Below are 23,882 nucleotides of genomic sequence, written 5' to 3' on the forward strand. Positions count from 1 at the left end.
ATTTTGAAAAAGGTAGAGGAACTGTGGTAAAATAACCATTTTAATTGCGTTAATTTTGCCAATCATAGATAGTGGAAGGAGCCTCCATCTTGCTATGATATCTTTTAACTTGTCAATCTTAGCCAAAAATATTATTTAAATATTTATTTGGGGTTCTTTGGTATCACAATTCCAAGATATGTAAAGTGGTCTGTGACAATTTTGAAAGGCTATGGATCAATATGGCTGGAACTTGTGTGTCCATCCAGTGATATGAACTCACTTTTGGACCAATTAATGGTATACCCAGAGATTTTACCGAAAGCATTAATATAATCAAGCAGATAGGGAACTGAATTGGCTGGATCAGAAAGATATATTAATAGATCATCAGCATATTGTCGAACCAAAGCTTCACCCATTCCCATGCTTATTCCATGTATATGTGGGTGACTTCTAATCCCTACTGCTAGGGGTTCCAGCGCAATATCAAAAAGAAGAGGAGAAAGGGGGTCTGTCACGGAGCGCACGCCTGTCACTGAGCGCGCGCCTTCACCTCTCTCCGGTCTCATGCGCTCCTTGTCACCTGAGTTCTAGGACTGCAATTCCCATCTTTCCCTTCTGCTATCATTAGTTCCCAGCCCTGCCTGGTTTTCCCATCAGCATCATCATATCCACCTGTTAATCATTATCCCCCCTTTATCTGGACTGCCTGATTCTGTGTTTCTCTGTGAAGTGTTGTTTTGCCACGCTGCATGTTGCTTCGTGCTTCCTTAGTGTTTTATGCTCTGTGCATCCTTAGTTTGATACCTGCTTCAATAAAGTCCTGCAGATGGATCCGACTGCCTCTACTTCATCATTACAGAACACTTCACCACCACAGGATCCAGCAGACTTCCTGAGTCTTGCTTCCGAGGTTAATTCTCAGGCATCTGTGTTAATCACACACCAACAGCAGCTGACCAAGTTAACGAATTTCACCGAAGAACTTGTGAGGTCTATTCATACTCTCACTCTGCAGAGCGCGGTCGCTAATTCAGCGCAAGCTCCTGCTGCACCTGTGCACGTCACATCAAGCGTGAGTACGGCTGCATGCAATCCCAAATTATCTCTACCAGAGAAGTTTAATGGCTCACCAGCTGCCTGTAGAGGATTTCTGTTGCAGTGTGAATTATTCGTCAGCCAGCAACCCCAGCTGTATCCCAATGACGCGTCCCGCGTTTCATTCATCTGCTCACTACTCACCGGGAGGGCGTTGGAGTGGGCGACTGCTCTCTGGTCTGGGGGTCATCATACCTTTCCCTCCTTTAATGTGTTTATGTCTCAATTCAGAGAGGTATTTGAACATCCCGCTGGCGGAAAGGAACCAGGGGAACAGCTCCTCACATTAAGTCAAGGGAATTCCACCGCGGCGGATTACACGCTTTCCTTCCGCACCCTGGCAGCGCAGACGGGGTGGACAGAGGCACCGCTTACACTGCTGTATTGTAGGGGGCTGCAAACACATCTGCAAGGGGAATTGGCGTGTCGCGATGATGGGATGTCCCTCGGAGAACTTATGGAGCTTGCCATTCGCCTCGACAATCTCATCCGCTCCCGACGCACGCCTCTCACATCCAGCTTTTTCACTCATCCCTCTTCCGGCATGGATTACGAGCCTATGCAGGTCGGCTTCACACATCTCACCACGGAGGAACGTGAGAGAAGGATGCGGAATAAATTATGCCTGTACTGTGGCCAAGCCGGTCATCAGAGAGCTTCATGTCCTGTAAGACCCAGATCCAGTGATGCCTCTGCGGTGAGTCCTTTGATTAATTCTCCACGTTCTCTCACCCTCGAAGTTTCATTGTATTTTAATGGGAATAGTTGTGAAACAAGAGCTTTAATTGACTCTGGCGCAGCTGGTAATTTTGTCGATTTGGAGTTTGCCTTGTCTAAAAATATCTCTCTCATTCCTTGTGAGTCTCATGTGGCTGTGGCCGCTCTGGATGGACGCCCCCTGGGGACAGGGGAGGTACAATACATCACGCAGCCTCTGACGCTCAACTTCGGGTCTCGTCACACGGAGAGAATTCAGTTGTACTCGATTAACTCACTCCTTCATCCTGTGATTCTGGGATTGCCATGGCTGGAGAGACACAACCCTCTAATTTCCTGGGTCGACAGGAGAATCACTCAATGGTCCCCTTTCTGTCACGCCCACTGCTTGCCTGCTCTCCATGGTCCTGAATCTAGCCACAGTTCCCCCGAGAGAGTGAATCTGAAAGGAGTTCCTGCCGTATATCATGATCTGGCCCAGGCATTCAGCGAGAGAGAGGCTTCACTTTTACCCCCGCACCGGTCCAGTGACTGCGCTATTGAACTTCTACCTGGAGCTGTTCCCCCGCACGGCCGTGTGTATCCACTTTCGCAACCGGAGACTGAGGCCATGAGAGCGTATATCGAGGAACAGCTTGCTAAGGGATTTATCACCACTTCCACATCCCCGGCGTCCACGGGGTTTTTCTTCGTCAAGAAGAAGGACGGGAGTCTTGGGCCCTGCATCGATTTCCGTGGTCTCAATGAGGTAACTGTGAAATATCGATACCCTCTGCCTTTAGTCCCTGCAGCACTGGAGATGCTTCGCTCAGCCCGGTACTTCACCAAATTGGATTTGAGGAACGCTTACAACCTCATTCGCATACGGAGGGGTGACGAGTCGAAGACGGCCTTTTCTACGACCACTGGCCACTATGAGTATCGGGTAATGCCCTTCGGGCTGTCCAGTAGTCCATCTGTGTTCCAGTCTTTCGTTAATGAGGTCTTCCGGGACATGCTGAATCAGAGGGTCATTGTTTATATTGATGATATCTTGATTTTTTCAGAGACTCTCGAAGCTCATGTACGGGACGTGCGTGCAGTTCTCAAACGTTTGATTAAGAATCAGCTCTACGCCAAAACTCAGAAGTGCGAGTTTCATCAGATGCGCATCACCTTCCTGGGATATGTCATCAGCGCTGAGGGGGTTCTCATGGATGACAGCAAGGTCAAGGCCGTGGTGGACTGGCCTCAACCTTCTTCTGTTAAGGAATTACAGCGATTTCTGGGGTTCGCCAACTTTTATCGTAGGTTCATTCGTAACTTCAGTCTCATTGTGGCTCCTCTCACATCTCTTCTCCAGGGCGGGAAGCGCTTCCAATGGTCTTCTGAGTGCACTGCAGCGTTTAATCAGCTGAAAGTGAGATTCACTGCCGCACCCATCCTCCATCATCCAGACCCGGAGAGGGAGTTCGTCGTGGAGGTTGACGCCTCGAACACTGGAGTGGGTGCGATCCTGTCCCAACGTCACGGTAACCCTGCAAGAATGTTTCCCTGTGCCTTTTACTCCCGCAAGTTAAGCTCGGCGGAGCGCAATTATGATGTGGGTGACCAGGAGCTTCTAGCCATGAAGGCTGCCCTGGAGGAATGGAGGCACTGGCTGGAGGGGGCACGTCAACCTTTCACCGTCCTCACAGACCACCGAAACCTTGAATACATCAGGTCTGCCAAGCGTTTGAATGCCCGCCAGGCTCGCTGGTCACTGTTTTTCTCCCGTTTCAATTTCAGGATCACGTACAGACCTGGGTCCAAGAACGGGAAGGCTGATGCTCTGTCTCGTCAGTTCGAGGATTTCAACGAAATCACCAAGCTAGAACCCATCCTACCTCCCACTCTGATCGTGGCACCTGTGCAGTGGGATATTATCTCGGAGGTCACTGAGGCTCAGCAAGCTCTTCCTGTACCGGCCGAGTGTCCTGTGGACCGCCTTTTCGTGCCTCTCGAGCTCCGTGAGCCAGCCACTTCCAGTTCGTCAGCGCTCGTGGTCCCACATCGCTGTGGATTTCGTAACGGATTTACCTCCGTCTCAGGGATTCACCACAGTGCTGTCGGTCGTGGATCGCTTCTCCAAGTCCTGTCGTTTCATTCCCCTTAAGGGTCTACCCACTGCCATGCAGACTGTGGAGGAACTTCTCAATCACGTATTTCGTCTGTTTGGCATCCCCGAGGACATTGTCTCCGACCGTGGTCCTCAGTTCACTTCCCGTGTATGGAGGGGACTTTGCTCCAAACTCAATATCAACATCAGCCTCACCTCTGGATACCCCCCGCAGTCTAACGGTCAGGCTGAACGGGCAAACCAGGACCTCATTCGGTTTCTGCGGACATACTGTTACGAGAACCAACAGGACTGGAGCCGATTCTTGGTCTGGGCGGAGTACGCCCAAAATTCCCTGGTAAAGCTTGCCACTGGTCTAACGCCCTTCCAATGCGTCTTAGGTTTCCAACCCCCTCTCTTCCCGTGGTCAGGAGAGCCGTCAGACCTCCCTGCGGTGGATACGTGGTTGCAACGCAGAGAGGCCACTTGGAATACCGCTCATGTCCATCTGCGACGTGCCATCCGCCACTTTCAACTTCATGCGGATCGTAGGAGACGTGAGGGTCCGCGGTATAGGCCTGGACAGTGGGTGTGGCTCTCCACCCGTGATCTACGTTTAAGGCTCCCAAGCAAGAAGTTGTCCCCTCGCTTCATTGGGCCCTTCAAGATTCTTCCACAGATCACTCCGGTCTCATTTCGTTTGGCTCTCCCAGCACATTATAGAATCTCACCCACCTTTCATTTGTGTCTTTTCAGACCCGCTGCCGCTCCCAGGAGAGAGGAGGCTCAGGAGGGGATCGGTTCCGTGCAGGCTCCCCCAATTGAGGTCGGAGGAGAGGAGGCGTACCGGGTACGAGACATCCTGGACTCCATGCGTCACGGCGGGGTACTGCAATACTTGATTGACTGGGAGGGCTATGGCCCTGAGGAACGTTCCTGGGTCAGGTCTCAGGACGTCCTGGACCCTGCTCTTCTTACCACCTATCATCAGACTCACCCAGATCGTCCTGCTCCAAGACCCCGTGGAAGACCCCGCCGTCGTTAAGGTCCTCGCTTCCGGAGCCCCTCGCAGGGTGGGGGCTCTGTCACGGAGCGCACGCCTGTCACTGAGCGCGCGCCTTCACCTCTCTCCGGTCTCATGCGCTCCTTGTCACCTGAGTTCTAGGACTGCAATTCCCATCTTTCCCTTCTGCTATCATTAGTTCCCAGCCCTGCCTGGTTTTCCCATCAACATCATCATATCCACCTGTTAATCATTATCCCCCCTTTATCTGGACTGCCTGATTCTGTGTTTCTCTGTGAAGTGTTGTTTTGCCACGCTGCATGTTGCTTCGTGCTTCCTTAGTGTTTTATGCTCTGTGCATCCTTAGTTTAAAACCTGCTTCGATAAAGTCCTGCAGATGGATCCGACTGCCTCTACTTCATTATTATAGGGTCTCCTTGTCTAACTCCTCGATGCAACTCAAAAGGCTTAGATTTGTTAGAGTTTGTTAGAATGGATGATCGAGGACATAAATATAGAATTTTTACCCACTTGATGAGACTACTCCCAAACCCAAATCGCCCTTACGAAAGGAAAATATATTTACCAATATATTTCTTAAAATATATTGTGATATATTGTAATAAATTATTTTCCATTTTTATTTTCTAATATATTATATATTTGAATACATTGAATAATATATTGATGATACATATATTATATTATATATTGCAAAATATACAAATGATTGCCGCTTTCAGTATATTGCAATATATTGGAAAAAATAAATATATATATAAGAATATATGCCTAATATATTACATGATATTTTACAATATACTGCAATATATTTTTGTTCCATAAGGGTGTTCAAGTGCTTTTAGCATAAATGGCCATTCTATTTAGTCAAACGCCTTTTGGGCGTCTAGTTAGATGATTGCTCCAGAAGCTTCCTTATCACGTTTCTTATAAAGAATATTGAGAAGAAGAAGCACACTGCTAAAGGAGAAACGACCTGGTATAAACCCAGTTTGGTCTGGGTGTACTATTGCTGAGATATGCTTTCCGAGTCTAATTGCTAAGACTTTTGTTATCACCTTCTGATCAAAGTTAAGAAGCGATATAAGTCGATAATTGGCCGGATCCGTGTCGTCTTTTCCTTTCTTTAAAAGAACACAAATTTTGGCCTCATATAATGAGTTGGGGAGTCTCAAATTTTCATATGAGTCATTAATCATTCTTAAAAAGTATGGGGCTAGTTTTGAAGAGAAGGGAAAAGACTTCATGGCCTCTAATATCTCCCCTTCAGAAAACATGCATTTTAGTTCCTCTTTTGCAATTTTATCTAACTGGGGAAGATTAAGACTGTCAAAAAAAAACATTCATAATCCTCCTGGCTGGCGTTGCATTTTGAAGTATACAGATCAGAGTAAAAATCCCTAAAGGATTCATTAATGTCTTCTGGATTTGTTACAGTCTCAGTTGTGTTTGTCTTAATTTGATGAATTGTTTGCTTTGCTTGCTCACCCCTTAATTGTCTCGCTAATAAAGTTTTTGGCTTATCGCCTAATTCAAAGTGTTTTTGTTTCAGTTTAAGTAAAAGATTCTCAATTCTTTTGCCCAAAATTGAATTATATTCATATTTTAAATTCAGAATCTTATTGTAATCGAGTTGTAATCTGGAGATTCTATATGCCTGTTCTAATGATGTGAGTAAATTTTCAATTCTCAAAAGCTTGCTATTTCTATTTCTCTTACTAGCAGTTTCAAAAGCAATAATATGTCCCCTTATGACTGCCTTAAGAGAATCCCATAAAGTTGAATCAGAGACTAGGCCATTGTTATTATTCATGTAGAAATCATCCAGTTTGGCGTTAATGTAGCTTTCAAAAGCTGGGTCTTTACGTAAGTAAGGGTTGAATGGGACTTTATTAATCTGAAGTGTAATGGGGCTATGGTCTGATATCAGAATGTTATGGTACATTGTATCAGTTATTCTGTGTTTCAGTTCAGAAGTACCTAAGAAACGGTCAATCCTAGTGTAAGATTTATGAACCTGTGAGTAGAATGAGTATTCATTTTCTGCTGGATGTTGCAACCTCCAAATATCTACCATGTTCCTTTCCTCAATCAATCTATTGAAGATCTGCACTGAGGTTATACTTGGAGGTGGCTTTGCGGATGAACGGTCTAAAAGCGGAACTAAATAACAATTGAAGTCACCGCTGATAATTACATTTACACACCCAGATGGTACTAGATCAAAAACCTTGAGGGTCATCAATATTAGGACCATATATATTTAAAATTGTGATTTGCAGAGAGAGTTCATTTTTCCTGAAATCATGACATATCTGCCATGAGAGTCCACAGTCATCGAATCAAGCTGAAATGAAATACCCTTGCGAAGTAGAATTGAAGTTGAAAGGAGACTGATATACATGAGATATCTAGTTTGCCCTGAGTTTATGCTCTTGCCCCACAGCTAAATGTGTTTCCTGTAAAAATAAGATGTCTGCTTTTAAAGATTTGAGATAGGTAAACACCTTGCCTCTTTAAATGGGATGGCCAAACCCTTTAACATTCCAAGATGCCAAAGTTAAGATAGGATTTCCTCTATTAGTTGTATTGTTCCCTTTCATTCAACTTTTGTATCACAATGAAAGAGCATAATACCAATCCCCCCGCCCTCCCATAAAAAAAGACAAAAAAAAAACATAATTTGAACTTCGAACTTTAAGCCCCCCCAATCCCATTGCCTCAAATGACTTCCCCAAACGAAGCATTATGGCTCCCCCTAATGACTAGAGTACGGATACTAGAAGCAAAGAGTTAAATTACACTAACACGCACAGTTAAAGTAGAACAATCAGCATAAGAGAAAAAGAGAAGAAAAGGGTAAGACGGGAAATGCAACTCCACAACCGAATCTTATCTGGAAAAAGATAATATACACTTACAGTCTCTATCCAAACTCCATAGTATTTCACACCAACAATTATTCTTGATTCGTTTCAGCGACTTATCTCAGCTCTTTGTCTATGTATAGCTTTGCGTCCGTGAGAGATGTAAATATTCCTGTATTTCCATTATGGGTGATGCAAAGCCTGGCCAAGAGGATCTGGCTGCAGACTTGCACTTGCACTCTCAGACTTGCATTCTCAGACTTGCACTCTCAAGACACTTGCACTTCCGCTAGTGACATCACTTGCAGTCTTTATTTTTTTATTTTGTTAAATATTTTATTAATTCTTGATTGAATTTCCCAACATTTTATAACAGTAGCCAGGTGGCGAAGACAAGAAAAAAGAAACTAAATTACAATGTCACTTGCAATCGCTACTTGCACTCTCTGCTACCTGCGACACTTGCAATCGACACAAAACGTGCTTGATGCCAATGGAGACAAGATACTGTGGTGGTGATTAAATGATTAAAACTAAATTAGTACTATAACATACAGGGTCCTGCAAGAAAAAGACAAGACCGGCAAATCCGTGGCCAAAACACCAGAACATGAGCGCTTGCACAAAGTCTCTCACTAAGTGTTTTCCTCCCGTGAACACTTAACATGGCTTAATGTATTAAGATGCTATTAAAATATCAAATTAAATATAAAGTTCATTATTTTAATGAATATGTATATAGTTTTTTCCTCACATACCGCAAAATGTGGCATAATGGACTAAGATGATAAAGGCCAAATCAATATGCATCTCTACATTAATAAAATACATCAACTCGTTTATATCACTGTCTTTTTCCTTTAAGCTACATTATATGTTTTATTTATAATGATTTTCTATAGGAGGAAAACATTTAATGTACAATTTAACGCACTGCGTTCTGTACTCGTCTGCTTGCCTGTTTGGAGTTGATCCTTTTATAATCACTTAATGCATTTCATAATGCACGTTCATATTTGCTGGTCTGTATATACGTTGAGTCAACAACAATACATATAGGCTAGGCCTACTGAATTGTCTTTATCATCTTAGTCTGTTATTAGGCCACATTAAGCGTTTTGCTGTATGGGAGGACAAAGTTTGCGCATTGTGTTCATAGCCATCTGCTGCTTACATTAAATAATAACTATATATCGAATTTGGTCTTTTGATTGAACTAAATTAAATTAAATTAAATTAAATTAAATTAAATTAAATTAAATTAAATTAAATTAAATTAAATTTAATTTAATTTAATTTAATTTAATTTAATTTAATTTATGCATTTAGCAGACGCTTTTATCCAAAGCGACTTACAGTGCATTCAGGCTATCAATTTTTTACCTATCATGTGTTCCCAGGGAATCGAACCCCCAACCTTGCGCTTGATAACGCAATGCTCTACCAATTGAGCTACAGGAACACTTAATGTATTTTAATACATTATGCTAGGCTATATTAAGTGTTTGCTTTTTCTACAGGAGGAAAACGCTTAACGAAAGACTTTAATCATTTAATCACCACCACAGCATCATGTCTCAATTGGCAACATGCACAATTTGTGTTGATTGCAAGTGACGTCACAGGTAGCGGAGAGTGCAAGTGGCGATTGCAAGTGACATTGTAATTTAGTTTTCTTTTTTCTTGTCTTCACCACCTGGCTACTGTTATAAAATGTTGAGAGATTCAAACAAAACGTTATCAATAAATAGAACAAAATAAAAAAACATAAAGGCTGCAAGTGATGTCGCTAGCGGAAGCACAAGTGTCTGAGAGTGCAAGTGTGAGAATGCAAGTCTGAGAGTGCAAGTGCAAGTCTGCAGCCAGACCCTTCTCAGCTTGGCAGGGAAGCACAGAATATGACGCACGTTAAGCTCTCTTAACATTTGCCTCGCTTCGTTGAGGCTCCTGCGTTGTTCCATTACTTCAGCCATATAATCCGGAAAAAAACTGCACTTTACGCCCCTGGTATTCAAGCTGGCGTCCCTGTCGAAGACGCAATATACACTCTTTGTCTTGAAAGTAATGGATTCGTGCGATTAGTGTGCGCAACTTGGTTCCTTCCGGGGGCTTTGATTTGCGGTACACGGTGTGCACAATCAATGATTGGGGGGTCGGAAAAGTCTTCTAAAAGCTGCTTGATCAGCTCCGCCACGAATTCAGTTGGCCTTCCTTTTTCAGCTCCTTCTGGTATACCGACAATTCTGATGTTATTACGGCGCAATCGGCCCTCGAGATCGTTGAACTTAGACTTAAGCATCTTGTTCTATTTATTTAAAGTGCCTAGGGAACTTTCCAGGAAGACGATATGAGTTTCATGGACACTGGCCTGCTCTTTTATCATCTCAACGCTTTCCGTTAACTCTCGATGTGCTGTTTGTATGGTTCGAAGAGTCGCTTCAAGTTTATCGAATCTCACATCAAAGGCACTAATGATCTTTTCCAAAATCTTCTCCATTATCCGTGACATGTCTTTTTCTTCCAGCAGGGGACCTGCCGTTTGGTCAGCCATCGCCATGTTGTCAGAGGCCTCAGGTTGCGACTTAAGGGGTTTAATGCCCTGGGGTTGTTTTTTTGACGGCAACGACAAGGTTTAAGATTCAGGTGCAGTACTATGATTATCAAGCTAGCCTTTTAGCCCATTTAAAAATAGAATAGAGACATTTAGAGTACAATTTAGCGACTTGGCTGTGGAGAAAACAGCGAACACATCTACCTCCTATGTTGCTCCATAGCGCCCCCCCCCCTTTGGTTCTTTTAATTGTGATGATTTTGGATCACATAAAAAAACACCAATTCTCTATCTCAACAAATCCAACCAAAGGTTTCCTGAGCCTTCAAAATGGTCTCTCAGTTTGGTTCACTAGGCTACACAATCATGGGGAAGACTGCTGATCTGACAGTTGTCCAGAAGAGAATCATTGACACCCTTCACAAGGAGGGTTAGCCACAAACATTCATTGCCAAAGAAGCTGGCTGTTCACAGAGTGCTGTATCCAAGTACATTAACAGAAAGTTGAGTGGAAGGAAAAAAGTGTGGAAGAAAAAGATGCATTACCAACACTGCAGCCTTATGAGGATTGTCAAGCAAAATCGATTCAATAATTTGAGCGAACTTCACAAGGAATGGGCTAAGGCTAGTGTCAAGGCATCAAGAGCCACCACACACAGATGTGTCAAGGAATTTGCTGAACCACACACAACGTCAGAGGCATCTTACCTGGGCTAAGGAGAAGAAGAACTGGACTGCTGCCCAGTGGTGCCCAGTCCTCTTTTCAGATGAGAGCAAGTTTTGTATTTCATTTCGAATACAATTGGCTGGCAGCAATATCACCCTGGAGCCCAAGACCGGTTGCCCACTGAAGCTAAGCAGGGCTAAGCCTGGTCAGTACCTGGATGGGAGACCTCCTAGGAAAACTAGGTTGCTGCTGGAAGAGGTGCTAGTGAGGCCAGCAGGGGGTGCTCACCCTGTGTTCTGTGTGGGTCCTAGCACCCCAGTGTAGTGATGGGGACACTATACTGTCAACAAGCACTGTCCTTCGGATGAGATGTTAAACCGAGGTCCTGACTCTCTGTGGTCATTAAAAATCCCAGGATGTCTTTCAAAAAGAGTAGAGGTGGGACCTCGGCATCCTGGCCAAATATATAAATGTAAGGAATTATTATTATTATTATTTGGAAACCAAGGTCCTGGAGTCTGGACGAAGGGTGGAGAAGCTCATAGCCCAAGTTGCTTGAAATCCAGTGTTAAGTTTCCACAGTCTGTGATGATTTGGGTTGCAATGTCATCTGCTGGTGTTGGTCCATTGTGTTTTATGAAACCAAATTCACTGCACCCGTTTACCAATAAATATTGGAGCACTTCCTTCTGTTGACCAGCTTTTTAAAGATGCTGATTTCATTTTCCAGCAGGATTTGGTACCTGCCCACACTGCCAAAAGCACCAAAAGTTGGTTAAATGACCATGGTGCCTGTGTGCTTGACTGGCCAGCAAACTCACCAGACCCGAACCCCAGAGAGAATCTATGGGCTATTGTCAAGAGGAAAATGAGAAACAAGAGACCAAACAATGCAGCTGAGCTGAAGGCCACCGTCAAAGAAACCTGGTCTTCCAGACCACCCCAGCAGTGCCACAAACTGATCACCTCCATGCCACGCCGAATTGAGGCAGTAATTAAAGCAAAAGGAGCCCCTCCCATGTATTGAGTATGTACAGTAAATGAACAAACTTTCCAGAAGGCCAACAATTCACTAAAAATGTTTTTTTTAGTAGTCTTATGAAGTATTCTAATTTGTTGAGATAGTGAATTGGTGGGTTTTTGTTACATGTGAGCCAAAATCATCACAATTAAAAGAACCAAAGACTTAAACTACTTCAGTCTGTGTGCACTGAATTTAATTAATACACGAGTTTCACAATTTTAGTTGAATTACTGAAATAAACAAACTTTTCCACGACATTATTATTTATTGAGATGCACCTGTTGATATTAAATAACTGATGTCTTTCTCCTGCAAAATTTTCTCCTAAAGTCACTCATGTTTGCTTCATTCTTCCAGTACATTGATGTTTATCAAACTGAACACAAGCCAGTCATACAACTGGCAGGTGCTTTTATCAAAAGCAACACACATTGCATTCGAGGTATAAATTTTACAGTTCACACGCCCCATGTGAATTGAACCCATGATCTTGATGTTGTTAGCACCATGCTCTACTGTCTGAGCTACTGGAACAACATACAAGTAATTCAGCATTATTTGTAACAATAAAATTCATGTAATGCATGTTTGCAGACTCACAGTGGGATGTTGTAGGACACTCTCTGGGCTTTGATGAAATCTTTTGGCTGGTGTTGAGCAATGACATGCCAGCTAACTCCGTTATTGAGACTGTACTGGAGAAGCACGGCCCGGTCGACCGTATCTGCCTGATCCAGTGCAGCGTTACAGCTGTCCGTTTGCGACACGCTGCCTATCTGCAGCACGAACATGATCTTACTGGAGGAGAAAGATGTTAAGAGGATGGTGACGGATTGTATCAAAGACTGAAATGACCAAGAAAACAAATGGATGTCTTGAATATGTTTTGCTATACCTAGCACGGGTCAGATCCAGAGGTCTAGTGATGGCTTGTCTGATCTTGCAGCCGTTGAAGTACAGTGAGTCCCCGTGAGCGTGAGGAGAGAGCTGACCACATCCGCTGCCCACGCCCCCACCCTGAATCAAACTCCAGCTCTCCTGGGACACTGAACCAGACTCAAAGTTATCCTTTATCGAGCTGGGCAGTTCACTGCTGGCCAAAGAGCAGTCATCACCTGAGAAAGACAAAACCTGTTCCTGTTTGTTCTGTTGTAAACTTCACAGAATCACAGAGTTATAGAGAACTGATGCCCACCGTGATAGCCTTCGTCACAGATGCAGATGGGTCCGCTGGTACAGTAGCCATGACCGCTGCACAGTCCAGGACATGCTTCCCCGATGTACACGTAATCCACGGCCCAGCTGTAGCGCTCGCCAGGGGCCTCGTGCTGGATCCAGCGAAACTGTGTCGCACTGAACACATGAAGGAGAGTCAGACACTTATAGACATGTGCATTACGACGTCATGGGGAAGTCGTGGCCTAATGGTTAGAGAGTCGGACTCCCAATCGAAAGGTTGTGAGTTCGAGTCCCGGGCCGGCAGGAATTGTGGGTGGGGGGAGTGCATGTACAGTTCTCTCTCCACCTTCAATACCACGACTTAGGTGCCCTTGAGCAAGGCATCGAACCCCCAACTGCTCCCCGGGCGCCGCAGCATAAATGGCTGCCCACTGCTCTGGGTGTGTGCTCACAGTGTGTGTGTGTTCACTGCTCTGTGTGTGTGCACTTCGGATGGGTTAAATGCAGAGCACAAATTCTGAGTATGGGTCACCATACTTGGCTGAATGTCACTTCACTTCACTTCACTATTAATGTCCAAATACCTGAGTCCTATGGATAAATGCTTTTAGCAACCACACATCCTAATGATAATTGCAGTCTCTTAAAAAGACCTTTTAAGGGAACATTTAAAGAGACCCTATAAGCCATACCCAGACGACACGTGGTCAGGAAGCTGAATGGTGACTCTGGTCCACACTGAACTGTTGACAGGACTGTAGATAGTGGACTCGTGGAACTGGAAAGGTGAGCATCCCACGTTGTTTGCAGAAGAAGGGAGACAGGCAGACTGGACTAACTGCCATATGTCTGACCTGTGGAGGAAAGGAACTTCATTACTAGACAACATATTACCACTTACTTTCTTTTCCTACTCCCCTTCCTCTCTCTCATAAGACAACGGTCATTAAAACTGGTATTTGAAAATAGATCAGGGTGTCCAATCCTGTGCCTTTACGCCCACTGGATTACTAGAATCTTACAGGTAGTTGTGTTGGGACAAGTTAAATCTAAACTGTGCAGGCGCAGGATTGGACACTCATGCAACAGATAAAAGAATCCGAAAGTTTGCATACAGTCTTGCAAACTGGAGCTGTACCACAAATAGGATGCCATATGCTTACAAAAATGAAGGAGTGAAGGAGGCTACACACATGCACATCTGTCGTTTGTACCCACCTGGCATCCTTCCTGTACTGTAAAAGCACTGAATGATGGTCATCACATTGGTCTGCCTCACAGCCAACCACAATCTAAAATGGATAAAGACCAGAGTCACTGTATACCCGTGTGTTTATGTGTGAAAACTGAATGATCTCAAAGATCTTGTGCTCAAACCTTGAACTGTAAGATGTATCCAGGTTGAACAATGAGTTCACGGGTGGCCAGGATATTGTGTGACCCATCTTGGTTCTTGTTGGGCCAATACAAATGGAACGACGGGTTTCCACAGAAGCCGGCCGTACGGACAGCATTGGGATAAAAGCTCCAACTCTCTTCGTGAGAGACGCTCTCTGGAGGAAGGAGAACATGAGTGTAGCTCTATAATATTGGCACCAGCTCAAGCAAGTCTTGAGTCTTTTTCACAGATCCAGACTTCAGGATATCTCACATAACACATGACTCACCATCATCAAAGGTGTCCAGGAGGGTGCTGGGGTTGATGTCAGAGCCTCCCACGAGGATGTTGTCTAAAGCCCACTGAGCACGCGCCGCACTCGACCGCACCAGGCCCGACAGCAGTGAGAACGGCTGCCACCATCGCAGACGGGTGGCGTTGGTCAGTGCTCTCTCCGGCAGCACGATGTAATCTCTCCTCACAGACACATACTTCAGATAGTCCATCTCATGAAGCAATGTCCAAGACACACCTTACAGAAAGAACAACTCAATCAATTTATATGACTCGTCTCTTGATGAAAGGAAAGATGAGAATAAATTAGCATTTGTGTTGTTAATGAAGAATCATACCTCCATCAATAGAATAATCCAATAACACACCCTCTTTCCGACAGGTTGGACGATGACACAAAGTAACATTCTCATCGCTGCCAATTTTAGCCCAGTACTCCACAAACCTGGAATGGCAGCACAGGCACGTTATTAATATGAGAATACACTTTGTCTTACATACAGTTTTTTTTTCAGATTTCTTAGGTTTTTAAAAATAGCAGCATTAAGAATTGCCTTTATTTAGAATGATAAAGGCTTAGAATATGTACCCTCATGCAAAGGAAGAAGCAAAACAATGCAACAACCTGTTTCTTTCCTCCAGAAGAAATCATAAACTATATGACTCATATTACTGTAATACAGCATTTAATAAAATGGAGAAATTAGAAAGTGTGAAAAGAACATGATCCTGCCTAACAAAAAACAAACCTTAAAATGTGTTCTGGGAGCATTCTGGAAAGTAAATATTGTTAGCTAGATGTTTGGAACTAAACAGTTGACATGTTCAGCTATATCATGCTAAAATCAACAATCTCTCTGAGGCCTTCAGAATAAAGGCCTCTGATGTCTGTGAAACTGTGAAGGGTTCGATATACAGTATGCTATGTGTCTAGCAGAACTTAAAAAGAAAAATGCTCTGTGTAGTTACTTCGCCCCACGCAGGTCCAGATCACTAGTGACCGCCTGTCTGGCATCTGCACCATTAAAATACAGTGCTCTTCCCTCCACCAGTACCCTGCAGTCAGTGCAGGGGTATCCGCCTTCCAGCATCTGCCACTGCGGCCCGCGGGCCCCATCCCAGTCAAAGCGCTCCTTCAGCGACACCTGCTGGGGACACAATGATAGCCTGATGTTTGCAGAGCTCGCGTGCATATTCACACGTCTACTGTTTCACGCTGGGTTCTGGTTTACCTTCAGCGTGGTGCTGGCATAGCAGTTGGGCCCAGTAAAGCCCGGGTCACACAGGCAGTGCTGGTCCAGACAGTCTCCATGACCTCCACAGTGGTTTTCACAAGCAGGTCCGATGTAGAAGTTCTCCACTGCCCACTGTGTGTCTGAATGCCTCTGATAGAAGCGGAAGCGCACCGTTCTGTGAACAACACCATATATATCTATCACTCACCTGGAGATTATAGAGAAACTCTTCCCTGTGCACTTAGAAACACTTGCAAAAATTACTTTTCAAAGCAAATAGATACAATTCACTTTGTGTCAGAAGAAATGTGGTTAAGTTTGTTGATTCAACCAGTATAAGGACAACTGATTACTTGACTACTGCAAGAATAACTGTGTTTATGGTAAACTGAATAATGGTGTGTTTTTGCTGTTCCCTATCTTCTGCTGACATGATGAACATGAGTTAAACTGGTTTATTCTCATCTGAACACACTACATCTCATTGAGAAATTACTCTAGCACTGAACTCAGCAACTGATTTCAGCTTCATGTACAAAGCAGAGTCTGCAATGTCTCACGTGTCTGCGAGACCATCTGGTAGAGGATAAACTGCTCGCTTCCAGCCGTCGGCCGGGAAGAACACAGACGGCTGCGATACCAGTCCGGCACAGCGAGGATCTGCAGGTAAACACTGAGGCACCAGGTACTTCCAGGTCACACCGAAATTCACAGAGTACTGAACATGAACCTGTCTCTCTGCAGGCTTCTCTGGCACACTGCAGCCAACCGCAATCTGACAAACAACACACATAATTATCCATTTGCATACACAAATATTCACAGTTCTGATTACAACCCGCGATAGAAACGATACCTAAACAAATGACTGACTGATGGAGAGCATGCATTCATCAGTGAGAGTGTACCTTGAACTGCATGACCCAGCCTTTGGCAGGAACTATGTCATGTGTAACAGCATAAACTTCCTGTCCATCAGTGTTGCCACACACCATGACACCGTCTGGAGAGCTGCAGAAATGCTTCACGGAGCAATCTTCAGAAAACAGCCAGTGATCACTCACTGAAATGAAATAAATTAATATAGATGAGTATGAGTACTGTAAATAGAGAACAAGTGAGAGTAAAGATGAGCTTTGATTACAGTGATCCTGTGCCTCTGACTGATGGAGGTTTGAAGACAAAACACCACATAGTTATTTCATACACTGTAACATTTTTTTTTCATTATTATTATTTTTTGCCAATATTTAGGTAATTTTTTTCAGAACTCTTCACACAGTGAGCATAACAGCATTTATGTGTCTAATCTGTGACCATTTCCACTGTTTTGGCACTAAATTCTTCCGTTGAATGAATCTCTCAAATTACATGAATTATTTTCAAATTTAGACACAAAAATCACCAAAACTCAATGTACTTGCAGGCCAATTTACACACTCTTTTCAAAACAGTTACAAACATAATCCAAAAGTCAACAAAACATAAATTTGCTTTATTTCTACAGTTTGAAATATGGTATATTCTAAATAAATAAAAAAATGAAATAGCATTAAAACGATTACATGTAGCTGAACACCTACACAAATTTTGTCTTTCAATTTCATTACCATCTGTACAAAAGGGGAAACTTCTGTTGATCCCTTATAAGGTGGGTGTGTGTGTGTGTGTGTGTGTGCTCTTGTTTTTGTATCATATCAGGACACAACTCTGTATAATGACATGGGTATGACACAGGTATTACAAGGAGAGGGTGACTTATGAGGACATAACCCATGTCCCCATTTTTCAAAACGCTTATAAATCATACAGAATTAGTTTTTTTGAGAAAGTAAAAATGCACAAAGTTTCCTGTGAGGGTTAGGGTTAGGTGTAGGGTTGGTGTAGGGCCATAGAATATACAGTTTGTACAGTGTAAAAACCTTTATGCCTATGGGATGAACCCACTTTTCACAAAAACAAATGTGTGTGTGTGTGCATGTGTGTGCCAGCAGATGTGTCTCATACCGATGGTCTCCTCGTGGATGGTGGATGAGCTGCTGTGTCGTGTGTGTGTGCCATCAGCCGGCGCTCTCTCATGACTGGGTAGTGCTGTTCCTCCAAACGTGTCTGAGATCTGAGCGTGAGCATCTGAGCCGGAGATCAGCACATTATCCAGAGCCCAGTCACTCCGATCGGTCCCATCATGCTGTGGCTGCCACCAGCGGATCCGGACACCCACGGCCCGTGCAGCACCAGGCAGCAGAACATTCACAAATCTGCAACAGAAAACCTTCATAATGCACTGAACACTTAACCAGGGGACCTTTAATTCTAATGACGTTATAAGGTGTTATGTTTAATTGAATGTGAAAACTTCAGTTACATGACATCTGTACAATTTGTACAATTTGTACTGGGAACTGTTAGAATCATTAGATATTGTTCAAATCAAGAAGATCACTGTGCTAGCAGAGAGACTCACTCAGGCTTGCTATACTGGTCATAGAAGATCTCGGTCAGCAGATTCCAGCTGATCCCTGCGTTCACACTGAACTCCAGCAGAACGCCCTGGTTACGGTTGCTGGGTGCGATCATACAGCCGTACATGAAGTAGAACTGGATGAATTCAGCACTGGTCAGATTCAAATCCACTGTCACCAGCTGACGAGAGCAGCTCTGGCCATTGGACAAACAACAGCATTGACACTCCGATTCATTTTAAAACTACCATGGCTTACACAAACAGAACTATAACAATACTGTCATGTATCCTGAAACATTATTACAACAGACAGAGCGCTAGACAAACAGACAGACACATTTTCCTTCAACAAATGATTTTCATGGAAAGGTTTTAATGAATATACTCATAATATTTGAGATGGAGTTTGCTCAGAGATTTCACGCTCTGGTGAAAGTAAAATTTTGCTTTTGTGCCTCATTGTTAAGCTCACATCGCAGTGAGAATAGCATCCCTACGGTAAAAGACAGCAGGGATGAGAAACTCATAAAGAGAGAATGAAAAATAGATGGGCCAACTATAAAAAAAAAGCCTTGGAGGAAAACAAGCTGCAATCCTAAGACTCTCGGGACACAATCTTCAGGAAAAAAAGCTCTTTGCCAACGGTTGTTCTCAGTATTAACTCTGGGAGCTGGAATACTTATAAATTTGATTATTTTGTTTTTCGTTTTCATCTCTAGTTAGCTTTTCTGACTTTGTGATATTGTGATTTCATGCTGCAATAGTGTAATTTAAAGACTGTGAATGTGAGCATTTCAAGAACTGCTCAAAGTGAAACGGAGACTGAAGGATGGACGGTTTTACCCCGCTGAAGTGTAGTGCTGATCCTGAGGCCACGGCTCCACAGACGCTGCTGATCTTGCCGCCAGTCAGCAGGTGCCAGTGATTGAGTGCCGGCGCTCGACTGAAACTGTCCTTGAGCTGAGTGGGCAGAGAGACCAGTGGCTCATCACAGAGCTCACTGCCCCACTCAGGGTCACATCTGAAAGACATGAGCCGTGAGGAACAGGAAAGACTTACAGCAGGCATTACCTGGTGAACGTGAGAGTGACTTACACACAGGAGCTCTGTCTGCAGCGGCCGTGGCCAGAGCACATCTCAGGACAGCCATCACCAATGTACAGGTTATCCAGAGCCCACGTCTGCTGCTTATCGAATGGCGCTGGCTGGAACCAGCGGAAGCGTGTGGCTGTGGACCTGTGCGTTTGCCACAAAAGACAATAAAAAACCTTTCAATTCTTAAAAGTCATTATAACACGGGCTGTTGAATGTTGAATGCTGTTGAATTCTGATTGGCTGAAGGATATTCTAATGTGTCCAATTTTTTCCAGGAAACATGCAGCTCCAAGTCTGCCGATCACATTACACTTCCAAATCACTTCGCCAAATAATTTCAGTTATTTCAAAGTTCCTAACAGCCTACAACAGCAAGAGATCCAAAAAAGAACCAAAGACACCAAACAAAGCAAACCAATATGACCAAACATTGGATTAAAAACTTTAGGTTACTCACGTAACCCCGGTTTTCTGATAACATGAGTGAGGTACCTCACTATGGGAATCGCCTCGGGTGTGACCAATCCTGGAAGCCCCAATTACACCACATCTGCCGGGTGAAAGACCAGTCAAGACAGTGATGAGGGAATCCCGCTTCCCCAATATATACCACTGCATAACGGTCCCTACCTCATTCTCAGCATATCTCTTTCCCCTTGATTATCACAGGTTGATATCTTCAGTGATGCAGATCTCTTCCCACAAAGCTGAACCGGGTGACCCAGCATCAATCTGCCTCCCCAACTCCTCCATGAGCTCAGCTTGGTATGCTGTGAGCAGTGAGGTGGCATTTAGGGCTCTTACAGGCAGGGCAGATAAGCTGTGCATTTTTTGAAAAAAAGAAGCAGACAGCCTCTCTGTCCTTCCTGGCAGTGAAGGAGAGGAGGAGGATAGGGCTGCCTGTCAATTGAGGTGGAGGTGACTTGCCACCGACGGTTCGACTGGAGGTAGGTTGGCCATCCCAAACTCTTCTATATATTAAGAATGACCAGCCAAGAAAAACCTTTAACAGAAACCCTATGTGAGAACGGTATGTCCCAGTTACACTGCATTTCTGTGACACATGCTGGGACGGCTGGTATGAGATGCTTGACTGGGGAAGTAAGCAATGCCAGCCTCTTCCCATCATATAAATCCCTCTCTTTACCCTGGCCCTCTTGCTGAGATGGCCAGTCGATAGAGAGTTTAGCTCTCTTCTACACATTTCAATAAGGCCCAGTTCCTCTCGCATGGGGGAGGGAGACTCACCCATCACACTGCCAGGCCTGGAAGAAAGATTAGGAGGGAGGGTAGCGTCCAAATCTTCCTTTAAGAGACGAGCAATCGTCTCATGATCTTCATCCTCTTCCTCTTTGTCCCCTGCCAAAGGGTCTGATTCAAAGAGGGCAGGAAGTTCCAGAGAAATCTCGTCCATCAACTCTCCCCAGCTGCACTGGGCCTGTGGAGTAACTTTGTTCATTTCCATGGGAGGAGTGGGAAGACTCAGGTCCCCTTTATTTGCAGCCGCGACACTTAGTCTGCACTCCAAAAACCTAAATGGGAACCGAAAGCAGTGTGGGCAGCACTCGGGATTAGCAAGTGCATCCTGAGCATATCTAACTCCCAAATAAGAGAAAGAAGCTGTAACTGCTCGATAAAGAAAATGAGAACCCGCCTTGATGTGCTGGTCCCCACTGCAGAAAGAACATATTCACTTTAACAGAGAGTATTTTCCCATCCAAAAAGCAGCCGCGTTCGGTGATATACCTAAAAGTCGGCTCGTCCGTGAACAGTTTAGCTGCCACTCATTGAAGATCTGCTGAGGATAGCTTCCAAAATGATCTTCACGGGGAAGAGATGAGGATGAGGTAGGGACCATTATGCAGTGGTATACTGTATATTGGGGAGGTGGGAATCCCTTATCACTGTAGTGATTGGTCTTTCAACCGACAGACGTGGTGTAATTGGTGCTTCCAGGATTGGTCACGCCCAAGGTGATTCTCCATAGTGAGATACCGAACAAATTTTTGAAAGAGAACAACATTTTCCATGTTTTCCTGAGTAAATTACCTTTTTTGATCTACACAAAGGGAGTAGCTGTGGTGTAATGGTTAAAGAGTTGGACTTGTAACCCGAAAGACCCCAGCAAATCTCAATTGCTCCCCGGGTGATGAAAAAAATATCTGCCCACTGCTCTGGGTGTGTGTTCACTGTGTGTGTGTGTGGGTTCCCTACTCACTGCTGTGTGTGTGCACTTGGATGGGTTAAGTGCAGTGCACCAATTCCGAGTATGGGTTACCATACTTGGCAGATGTCACGACTTTCACTTTTCAATTTCAAAGTGCACTTTCTTTACCCTGCTCTCTCTCTGCAAGCACACACAACATGTTGTCAGCTCTACCCTGGAAATGATTTTTCCATTAATATAGTTTGCAACTGAAAAGATAAATGACATTGCACAGTATGGATGTCGTAACGTTGCTGTTCTTGAAGCAAATAAACTTACAGTTTCACTATTAGTAGAAACGCTGCTGCCGAACACCATAGAGAGTAGGGCTGCACGATATTGCGAAAAAATGACATTGCAATATTTTATTTTTCTGCAATACATATTGCGATATGAAATCTAATCAAATTTTTTCTTACAAACAAAAATGGGGTGAGCTCACTTACATTCTCATTTTAAATGATTTAAACATTGACACCATCGTGTCAATTGATTAATATGCGCGAGGGAGAGAGAGCAAGACAGCGCTCGTGTTGTTTGAATACGGTCTCTCTCTCTCTCTGTCTCTCTCTCTCTCTCCCCTTCTGTCTCTCTCTCTCCCCCTCTGTCTCTCTCTCTCCCTCTGTCTCTCTCTCTCACGGGCGCTCTCTCACGTGCGCTCTCTCTCTCGCTCTCTCTCACGCTCTCTCTCTCTCTCTATCTCTCTCACGCGCTCTCTCTCTCCCTCTCTCTCTCTCTCTCTCTCTCTCTCTCTCTCCCTATGTCTCTCTCTCACGCACGCTCTCTCTCGCGCTCTCTCTCTCTCTCTCTCTCTCTCTCTCTCTCTCTCTGCCCTGTCAAAACTTTCACTCTATGATGGTTAAGCTGTGCAATTAATCCGCGAATCACATTTGTCAAGGACCGGGGAGCAGCTGGCCCGTACAGTTAATGAATAACGGATCAACTACGACAGCCTACATCGCACATCCTGTGATGTGACTATCGTGGATTCGTACATCGCGATATCGATGCTTAAACGACACATCGTGCAGCCCTAATAGAGAGATGAAACTCTAAAATGATGCATTGAATTTTCAAATGGAAGTTTGGAACAAGAGGCATAAGAAATTAGTACTATATGAACAATGTCTTGAAGGGTTTTAAGGGTTTTGAAGGGTTGGGTGGGTACTTACCTGGCGTAGTGTGGTATGGGTAATGTAACTCTGCCCCACTTGTTGTAAGTATCTGACACCAGCAGTCTCTGCAGTGTGTATGAAGAACAATCTGGGCTTGTGGGTAAACAGTCCCTGACCAGCGGGTGCCACCTGAGACCCAGATCCAAAGAGTACTCCAGCTCCACCGCTGCGGACACATGAATAGCGGTCAAAGGAAACCCCTTCTATTAATGACAAAAACAGCAGCACAAGCTCATGTCAGGAGACGTACTGTAGCAGGAGGAGGTGACGGAGCAGGAGGCAGAGAAATCAAACTGGATGAATGCATCTGGGCCCAGAGTGATGTCAGTGGTGATGCCGTAGCGAATGTTTGACTTCTCGATGAAGGCAAAAGCTTCTCCATCAGAGCCGCACACCGGCATCCGTGTGCCACCAGGGTGCAGCAGCCAAGAGCGTCCATTTGTGGAGGAGAAGTCATCCTCCAGTGGCCCCCAACCACTGGCACTGCCACCAACAACTAACTGCACACACACACATACACACACAGAGAGAGAGAGAGATCACAGCAGGGCAACAGAGTTCACGCATCCACTCTACATACAGATCCAAAACCAGCAAAACAGCCAAAATGTGCATGTTTACTGACTGCATAAACAGTGCCTTGCAAAACCATTCAGACACCTGGCCTGCATTTCTCAAAAGCATCGTAAGCCTAAGTAGGTCATAGAACCATTGACACCCATGGTCTCTACAATCAACTTAGCTCACAAAGCCTGAATTTTACTGGATTTCCTGGATTTTACTTGATAGTTTTATTTGAAACTGCTGAAACTTTAACTGACTGTATGTTTGAAATGCATATTAATATCA

General features: G+C 44.4%; 1 protein-coding gene across 3 annotated transcripts in view; it reads right to left on the bottom strand.

The window, feature by feature from the left end:
* The window catches only part of reln (reelin), a 126,023-nt gene that overhangs the window by 8,746 nt on the left and 93,395 nt on the right, over window positions 1-23,882 (bottom strand). For 2 of the 3 annotated variants that reach the window (XM_059564485.1, XM_059564486.1), the window contains exons 45-62: window positions 23,284-23,533; window positions 23,031-23,199; window positions 19,653-19,793; window positions 19,401-19,578; window positions 18,558-18,751; window positions 18,101-18,351; window positions 17,002-17,156; window positions 16,654-16,868; window positions 16,091-16,268; window positions 15,828-16,003; window positions 15,197-15,303; window positions 14,854-15,096; window positions 14,564-14,739; window positions 14,405-14,478; window positions 13,879-14,040; window positions 13,203-13,360; window positions 12,903-13,122; window positions 12,608-12,805 (exon numbers count right to left, since the gene is read on the bottom strand). In XM_059564485.1, coding sequence (XP_059420468.1) covers window positions 12,608-12,805; window positions 12,903-13,122; window positions 13,203-13,360; window positions 13,879-14,040; window positions 14,405-14,478; window positions 14,564-14,739; window positions 14,854-15,096; window positions 15,197-15,303; window positions 15,828-16,003; window positions 16,091-16,268; window positions 16,654-16,868; window positions 17,002-17,156; window positions 18,101-18,351; window positions 18,558-18,751; window positions 19,401-19,578; window positions 19,653-19,793; window positions 23,031-23,199; window positions 23,284-23,533 — 3,245 coding nt within the window. Of the gene's footprint in view, window positions 1-12,607; window positions 12,806-12,902; window positions 13,123-13,202; window positions 13,361-13,878; window positions 14,041-14,404; window positions 14,479-14,563; window positions 14,740-14,853; window positions 15,097-15,196; window positions 15,304-15,827; window positions 16,007-16,090; window positions 16,269-16,653; window positions 16,869-17,001; window positions 17,157-18,100; window positions 18,352-18,557; window positions 18,752-19,400; window positions 19,579-19,652; window positions 19,794-23,030; window positions 23,200-23,283; window positions 23,534-23,882 lie in introns of all 3 variants that reach the window. The other variant, XM_059564484.1, reaches the window with a different exon arrangement.

Source organism: Carassius carassius, chromosome 13, assembly GCF_963082965.1.
Source record: "Carassius carassius chromosome 13, fCarCar2.1, whole genome shotgun sequence".
Classification (NCBI taxonomy): domain Eukaryota; kingdom Metazoa; phylum Chordata; class Actinopteri; order Cypriniformes; family Cyprinidae; genus Carassius; species Carassius carassius.